This window comes from Polypterus senegalus, chromosome 10 (assembly GCF_016835505.1).
Source record: "Polypterus senegalus isolate Bchr_013 chromosome 10, ASM1683550v1, whole genome shotgun sequence".
Lineage (NCBI taxonomy): Eukaryota > Metazoa > Chordata > Cladistia > Polypteriformes > Polypteridae > Polypterus > Polypterus senegalus.
In genome coordinates this window covers 83,481,622-83,490,960 of record NC_053163.1, presented here as the reverse complement: position 1 = coordinate 83,490,960, position 9,339 = coordinate 83,481,622, and the positions used below count along the sequence as shown (strand labels likewise).

Genomic DNA, 9,339 nt, shown 5'->3' with positions numbered 1-9,339 from the left:
TGAGCCTAAGCGACACTGGAATGGCTCAAAAACAGAAAAGTGAATATTTTGGAATGGCCATGTCAAAGCCCTGATCTTAACTCTATTGAGAATCTGTGAACCTATTTGAAAACTGCTGTCCACAAGCCCCCTGTGTCTGTGTGGGTTTCCTCCAACAGCCCAAAGACATGCATGTTAGGTGCATTGGCAATTGTCCATAGTCTGTGCATGCCCTGCGGTGGGCTGGCGCCATGCCTGGGGTTTGTTTCCTGCCTTGTGCCCTGTGTTGGCTGGGAATGGCTCCAGCAGACCCCTGTGACCCTGTAGGTAGGATATAGCGGGTTGGATAATGGATGTATGGATGTTCATAAGCGCCATCCCACAAAACTATAGGATCTTTATACATTCTTCCACAAAGAATGACGAAGAATCATTCCTGAACAAAGTCCAAAATTGGCACATACAGTACTTCCCTCAACAGAATTAATGTTGTTATTGCAGCAAAAGGGTTCTCGACAAAGTATGAATGTACAGGGCTTAAATACGTAAGCAAACACTAACTTCTGAGTTTTCTTTTTTGGTTAAATACCTACAGAAAGTGATTTATTTTGACTTTGGAAATGTATTGTTACAGCATTAGAATTCCCATTAAAAATACTGAATGGATAAATATGTGCACAAATCATTTGTCATACAGAAAATTATAATGACTTTCAAGGGGATTGAACACTTTTGTATACCCCTGCACACAATTAATGCAATAATGAGTTACAGCAAGATCTTTAGTTTCTTGGATTCAGCTCATTCATATGAAACTTTCAAAGTTTTAATTTCTCACCACAAATAATCTGGGATGATATAGACTGGGACAAAAACTACTTCGATTCAGAAAAGGAACAGTGAGCAAAACCTTGAACATCCAACCACCTTTCACAGTAAGGTACACACATCCTTCTACCACTGCGACTGTTCCTTGAAAAATTCTGTAATATCATTATGGAAGTTCATTTGTAGGAATTGCATTTTTGAGACACTATTATAAAAAGAGCAAGGTTTAACGTGAACATGAGCCACTGTTACAGACTGATGTTACGACTATATCAAATGAGGAGTACTGTAAATAAAATTGATCAGTTACTTTTCTGAATCTGCCAAACAGAAACTTCCAAAGAAGACTAAGACAAAGATTTTTTTTCTAATCAAGAAAAAACATTGCCCGATATGAATCATCTGGAATTTTTTGGGTTAATACCAAGGACCAAAAAATATTAAGTTGAACTGTCTTCTTCTTTCGGCTGCTCCCGTTAGGGGTTGCCACAGCAGATCATCTTCTTCCATATCTTTCTGTCCTCTGCATCTTCCACTGTTACACATATCACCTGCATGTCCTCTCTCACCATATCCATAAACCTTCTTTTAGGCCTTCCTCTTTTCCTCTTCCCTGGCAGCTCTATCTTTAGCATCTTCCCAATATACCCAGCATCTCTCCTCTGCACATGTACAAACCAATGCAATCTCGCCTCTCTGACTTTGTCTCCCAACTGTCCAACTCGAGCTGACCCTCTAATGTACTCATTTCTAATCCTATCCACCATCACACCCAGTGCAAATCTTAGCATCTTTAACTCTGCCACCTCCAGCTCCGTCTCCTGCTTTCTGGTCAGTGCCACCGTCTCCAAACCATATAACATAGCTGGTCTCACTACAGTCCTGTAGACCTTCTCTTTCACTCTTGCTGATATCCGTCTGTCACAAATCACTCCTGAAACTCTTCTCCACCCATTCCACCCTGCCTGCACTCTCTTCTTCCCTTCTCTTCCACAATCCCCATTACTCTGTACTGTTATCCCAAGTATTTAAACTCATCCACCTTCACCAACTCTACTCCCTGCATCCTCACCATTCCAATGACCTCCCTCTTATTTACACACATGTATTTTGTCTTGTTCCTACTGATCTTCATTCTTCTCCTCTCTTGAGGATAGCTCCATCTCTCCAGGGTCTCCTCAACCTGCTCCCTACTATCGCTACAGATCACAATGTCATCAGCAAACATCATAGTCCATGGGGACTCCTGTCTAATCTTGTCTGTCAACCTGTCCATCACCATTGCAAATAAAGGGCTCAGAGTCGATCCCTGATGTAATCCTGCCTCCAGCTTGAATGCATCTGTTACTCCTACCGCTGACCTCACCACTGTCACACTTCCCTCGTACATACCCTGTACAACTCTTACGTATTTCTCTGCCACTCCCGACTTCCTCATACAATACCACAGCTCTTCTCGAGGCACCCTGTCATATGCTTTCTCTAGGTCCACAAAGACACAATGCAACTCCTGGCCTTCTCTAAACTTCTCCATCAACATCCTTGGAGCAAACATTGCATCTGTGGTTCTCTTTCTTGGTATGAAACCATACTGCTGCTCACTAGTCATCACCTCACTTCTTAACCTAGCTTCCACTACTCTTTCCCATAACTTCATGCTGTGGTTCATCAATTTTATTTCCCTGTAGTTACTGCAGTCCTGCACATCCCCCTTATTCTTAAATACCGGCACCAGTACACTTCTTCTCCATTCCTCAGGCATCCTCTCACTTTCCAAGATTCCATTAAATAATCTGGTTAAAAACTCCACTTCCATCTCTCCTAGACACCCTCATGCTTCCAATGGACCAATGGCCTTTCTATTCTTCATCCTCTTCATAGCTGCCCTTACTTCCTCCTTGGTAATCCGTTGCACATCCTGATTCACTATCTCCACATCATCCAACCTCTTCTCTATCTCGTTCTCTTCATTCATAAGCCTCTCAAAGTACTCTTTCCATCTGCTCAACACACTCTCCTCGCTTGCGAGTACGTTTCCATCTTAATCCTTTATCACCCTAATCTGCTGCACATCTTTCTCAGCTTGGTCCCTCTGTCTAGCCAATCAGTACAGGACCTTTTCTTTTTCTCCCTCCTTAGTGTCCAACCTCTCATACAACTCATCATATGCCTTTTCTTTAGCCTTCGCTACCTCTCTCTTCACTTTCTCCTTGTACTCTTGTCTACTTTCTGCATCTCTCTGACTATCCCACTTCTTCTTTGCCATCCTCTTCCTCTGTATACTCTCCTGTATTTCCTCATTCCACCACCAGGTTTCCTTTTCCTCCTCCCAGATGTCACCCTTACTACATCTGCTGTAGTTTCTCAGCTGTCTGGTAACTCTTCACTGCCACCCAGTGCCTGTCTCACCTCCTCCCTAAACTCAACCTTGCAGTCTTCCACCATTTGATCCTTGGCTCTGCCCTCACTCTTCCTCTTCTTGCCTCCAACATCATCCTACAGACCACAACATCTGTACACCTATAAAATGCAGCATTACCTCAACAACATTACACAAAAAAGTAAAATAAAATAGTAATCTATATGTAAGAAATCATTTGTATTCAGGAGAAAGTAATTAAGAAATCTCAGTTATTAATTTACAATTTCTGTTATGCAAGCAAGCAAGAATAAGGGAACTGTGGTGAAGGGTAAAACAGGGAGAACAATAAAGAGGCTGCATAGTTACTAACGCAGTTTTTGCTTCCATCCATTGAGTAGAGGAGAAGACCCAGAAAGAAGCCTGATGACACTTCTGCCCCACTGCTGCTAGCCCCTCCCCTTCTGGTCCCTGAAAATATAAATAACCCAGCATCGGAAGTCTGTGTTAATTATGAAACCAGCTTCAGCAAGGGAGAGAGCTCTGATGCATGAACCTTAAAACCCAGCCCTCCAAAGAGCACAGGACCCTGGCATTTGCAATTTTTTTGTCTTTCAAACCTTGGAAACTAAAAGGGGTTTCCATAAAGCCCAAACCTTCTTCAGTTTCTTTTTGCTTTATTCTCATTACAGATGTATATAAATACTTTTTTTTTTTCTTCAAACAGAACAGACGTTTATAACAATAAACAGTAATCATCCATTTCATTCAAAGTTGATTTTGTTGGCTTGAACTGAATGATACATTGATAAATTGAATATGTCTACACTGGGCTCTGGGCTAACAATTAAAAACATGAAAATAATGAAGAAACATGCTTCTCCCCCCCTTAATTTATTCAGCTATGTAGTTATTCCCTTTAGGGCCCAAAGATAATAAGTCCCACTGATGTTTTTAATTAAAGGTTTATTTAACACTCTTTTGTTTATCTAATAAACATAAAAAGTATGCTGACAGTATCGAAACAAAAACAAGGGCATATTATACATAGATATACTGTACACTAATATTATTTCAGCCAGTATATTTTGTAAGCAAAAGACAGTTTCTTCAGGGAGCAAAAGAACAAAATACTGAATGCTTCAAGTATTCATCTTGTCAGGCACTTTGCTCTGCTGCTCATCTCAGGAAATGATGATTACTTCTCAATCAGTGAATCCAGTTGTTCTTGTAGAGATGCCAGCTGTTTAAACAGAAAAGGTAAATGCAACAACTAAATAAAAGGATTACAGATGTGGATGAATCATTACAAAAATAAGGAATAAATCTGCAACAAACAATTCTTTAATTAATTCTTTGAAGTAATTATTGATTTCTCTATTACAGAATAAAAAGATTATTTTATTTACCACCAGCTATCTAAACCTGGCCTTGACATTTTTGGATCCTTGAAGACGTACTGTTCTAAACACTTTCAACACTGCTTCCTCAGAAAGATCTAAGATACGTTGCAGTTTTCACTAGTCTTAAAATGGTATGAACTGTAATTATTGTCTTCACATGTATCAGTCCATTCATTTTCTGAAACCAATTTTTCTATAACAGAGTCATGAGGAAAAATTAGTCTATTCTACCATACCACAATTTATATATTTTAGGCCACTTTTTAGATGTAAATTAACCAACAAGTGTATTTTAGTGATGCATGTGCAACAACTGAATCATTTGCAATGCATTTTAATTATAATTAAAAATGCAATTTGCTATTAAAGAGTGTATCCTTTTAAATTATGAAAGCCATACCTTCTTCCCCTATTCTAAATGCTATATAAAGAATATTATTACTTAAACTAAAAAAATGTCTATTAATATATTCTATGGATTATATATTCTAGTATATTACCCAAAATATTCAGCACAAAAAATGTTCTAAGATAACCTTACCTGTTCCATCTCCCTCTCCTCCTGTAGAATTATTTCATCTAATAACGTCTGAAAGCGTGTCTAAAAAAGGGCAAAAAAAAAAAAAAAAAGGTTTCATTTCACTTGTGCAAAGTTAAATGTATCACAATAAATCTGATTATAAAAACCATAATGTGTACACTGGTAACTTGAACAAATTCATATTAGATTTGGTTGTATTTAAGTTAACAGGAAGCATTAAAACAAATTGACTAATGTGACATTTAAAGTTCTGATTATTTTTTCCCCACCAAGTTTGATGTGGACTGGAGTCACATAGTTTCTATTACAATTCGGGGAAAAATCTGAAAAACTTTTTTTTTTAAACTTATCAAGTTCTGAAAATTAACTGAAAGTTCTCTCTCTCTCACACACACACACACACGAGCATTAAATTTTAAGTAAAAACTATAAAGTATTAATTTCTGCTTAGTTATTCTGTATGATCCTTTGGCAAAAATAAGAAAATAAAATATGGCCTTCTACCGACTGCTGATACTGCCAGGTACAGAGAAAGCCATTTGTATAGTGACTCTAATCACTTTGATATGAAAACTGCCGTTTCAATTGGTGAAAAGCCAAGGCTGACCTGCATCCAATTACAAATAGCAATTAATTTCACTTTGACTTGAAATCTAAACTTCACTCTTTTACTGGATGAAAATCAGTTCATTAACCAGTATAAACTTCATTGCCCTTTCCAACCCAGAGCTGGGTCTGCAACAGCCATTTTGGCATGCTGGGAAGGCAAAGGAGGGCCACAGAAAAGGGAAAACACGATTTATGGAGAAAATTATATTGATTTTTAACACATACTTTATTTTGTATATTCTCAATTAATCAAAATATTTCTGATTACTCATATAGTTGATATTATATACATATACTATATGTATACAGTAATCCCTCGCTATATTGCGCTTCGACTTTCGCGGCTTCACTCTATCGCGGATTTTATATGTAAGCATATCTAAATATATAACGCGAATTTTTCGCTGCTTCGCGGGTTCTGCGGACAATGGGTCTTTTTACTTCCGGTATTTGCTTCCTCAGTTGGTTTGCCCAGTTGATTTCATACAAGGGACGCTATTGGCGGATGGCTGAGAAGCTAACCACTCAGAGCATGCAGTTAAGTTCCTGTGTGCTGACTGGCTCAGCGACGGAGCGCCGAATTCAATTCCGCGGCGTTAACCAGGAAGTCTTGTCTCGCTCATTCAGCATCAACGTGTTTCTCTGTGTAAAGAGTTAACTTTTGTGTTTAGCTTTGTGCGTAGTCAAGCCCTTCATTCTGCCTCCAAAACGTTCTGCTCCTGCTACTGCTTCAGGGGCCGTGCCCAAGCGTCAATGGAAGATGCTAACGATTGCCAAAAAGGTAAACGTTTTGGATATGTTGAAGGAAGGGAAAAGCTACACCGCTGTAGGACGCCATTACGGCATCAATGAGTCCACGATTCTTTTTATTTAAAAAGGAGGAAAAGAATATAAGATCTACGGCCGCAGTGTCCTTTTAACCAGGGCGCAAAACGAGTTGTAAGTGGACATAATAAGGCAGTAGTCCGGATGGAATCTGCTTTAGGGATTTGGATTGAAGACTGCCGGAAGAAGAACAACGGCGGTGCTATACAGTTGCCTAAAGAGGCTCCTTTAGAAGGCTTGTAGCGCTCTCCTTTGTTGTGCAGTAAAATTAAACTCATCGTTATCGGACAAGTCGTTGTGTCATTGTTGGTGAGTAACTATAATTAATTTTCTACTTACAGTACTTAGTACATGTACGTATGTTTAGTGTCACTGTACACACATTTACTGTATACAATTTTTCTTGCATTGTATGTATTTATTGCTGGTGGCCTGTCTATCGTAATGTCTGTAACATATGCGATACCGGAAATGCTCGATATCTTTAAAATAATATTTAGGTTTTACTGTATATAAGCAGTGTGTTTACATACATAATTTCAATGAATTTTACCTAATATCTAAGAGAATACAAAGGGTTTATGCTGTATAACTGTGCGGGGAATATTTATAAACAGTGTGGGAGAGTTTATAAGGGCTTAAAATTATAAAAATAACCATAAAAACATATGATTTCTACTTCGCGGATTTTCACCTATCGTGGAGGGTTCTGGAATGCAACCCTGAGGAGGGATTACTGTATACACACTACATATACATACTGTATTAATATGCACATTTACATGTTTGCTCTTTTTCATGTGGTGTTTTTGAATTTTATATAAATCTCCATCCATTAATCCTCCTAAGCCACTTATCCTGGGCTGAGCCGTCTACCCTGGTAATCACAGGGTGCAAGGCAGGAACATCCCCAGGACAGGGCACCAGCCCATCGGAGGATAAACACATATATCAGGGCCAATTATGCAACAACAATTTACCTAATCTGCATGTCTTTGGACTGTGTGAGGAAGCCCAGGCACCAAGAGAAAATCCACGCAGACATGAGCAGATACAAATATAAAAAAACAAAAACACCACATGAAAAAGTAAGTTAAATTTGAAGTAACTAATTACCAATTATAAATGCAGCTGTTGCTTGCAGATTTACAATATAACTCAGCTATGAAATTGGTGTGACAATTTCAAGTCTGATAATTTTCAAAGAAACATTGAGCAAATATTCTGATGGTCAAATTCTCAGTTCCCAAAATTCAAGTACAAAAGTTACAAAAATTGCAAAATTCTTACAAAGAGTCATGGCTATGAGAAGCAGTGTGAAATGTTCTGCAATGGATAGTCCAATACTTAACAGGATAAAAACTCAATACCACAGAATAGAATGAACACCTCTGTGACCAAGTAAATAAACATTTACACGACTTCATTAAATTGCTTTTAAGGCTAAAGTATAAACTGATGCAACTGAAATTAACTGACAATTGACTAACAATCCAAATGTAATAATTTCTAATAAGTCGTCATTTCTGCAGTTGGACTGGTTTATGCCTTCAACACACCCATGTTTTTGTCAGCTGTTAAAGATTGGTGTTTGGGATCTTTAGTGGTACAGGGTTCTAAAGTCCAATGATTTCTCTTCTTTGAGAATATAAGGATGATAATGCCCCCATAAATGCTACTCTATATACACGCAGATAAACCAAAAATGTTAGAATCCAAACAGGACCTAAAAATTGGGTTTGGCTTATCTGCTGGCAAAAGACCACATATTTATTTAAACATCATTTACTTCAGCGTATGAAATAGTCCTGAAATCCCTATAGGGAAATTAGTGAAAATACAAGGCACACATTAGCAGAATCATATCAGAAGCATAACTCTCTGACTGTAACTCGTTTCTCAATTAGATAATACAGAAGAGTTGTCATTTATTATGCACCATGCTTTTCCTAATAACAGTATTAATCCAACAGTCCCCAAAGTGCATAAAATGCCTAGTCAGAGGCTGGATAGTATTCATAAAGAATGTCTCATTGTAGTGCAAACTTTACAGTAGAGCACATGCTGTATACGGTACATATTGTAAGATCTTGTATCAGATCTGGGGGATACCTGCAAAGATACCTACACAAAACTACTAAGAAATGCAGCATGGAAGAAACTTGCAGCATCTTTAAGTGCACACTTTCAGCTGAGGAATTTCTTAATTAGATACCAACTTTGTGTATTTAACTGAAAAATCAGGGCTTGAAGTGGGCCAGAACACAACACCATACTGGCATCTCCCACTCTGACCTTCAAGGGGACTTCCAACCCACAAGCCATCTCATCTAATGTACTTATATCATGGTGATCAAAACTCTGTGGCGCATTGGAAGGAGAACCAAGAAGCCAACAAAAAAACAGAGTATCAGCACTTATTGATTTCCATTTCAGGCACTTATGAAGACAAGTGGTTAAGTGTATGTTTACACAGTACATATTTTTATATTTCTTATATTACACAAAATACATATTTCCATGCATTGCTTGTCTTTTTATGTGGCATTGATTTAAATTATTAGATTCAGCATCACACTATACTTCAATCCAAATAGAAATATAAAATATAGTTTGAATATTATTTAATATCATGTAAGTGCTTTTTCATGTCCATAATAGACTGATGCATGTGGAATTCATTTTGCAACAATGCACACCTTACTATCTCTACTGATACTTCTCATGAGGTTGTCCAAGTTAGTATGCAACTTGATCTCGTTCTTAAACTATAAGAAGCACAATGCGATTTCACT

The 9,339-nt window shown here is 38.0% G+C and overlaps 1 protein-coding gene across 5 annotated transcripts in view; it reads right to left on the bottom strand.

Moving 5' to 3' along the window:
• Window positions 1-4,112: 4,112 nt before the first annotated feature.
• taf7 (TAF7 RNA polymerase II, TATA box binding protein (TBP)-associated factor) overlaps window positions 4,113-9,339 on the bottom strand; it is a 33,540-nt gene continuing 28,313 nt past the window's right edge. For all 5 annotated transcript variants that reach the window (XM_039766021.1, XM_039766020.1, XM_039766022.1 and 2 more), the window contains 2 exons: window positions 5,111-5,170; window positions 4,113-4,409 (listed from right to left, as the gene is read on the bottom strand). In XM_039766021.1, the coding sequence (XP_039621955.1) occupies window positions 4,365-4,409; window positions 5,111-5,170 (105 nt within the window). In that variant the 3' untranslated portion in view covers window positions 4,113-4,364. The remainder of the gene's footprint in view (window positions 4,410-5,110; window positions 5,171-9,339) is intronic.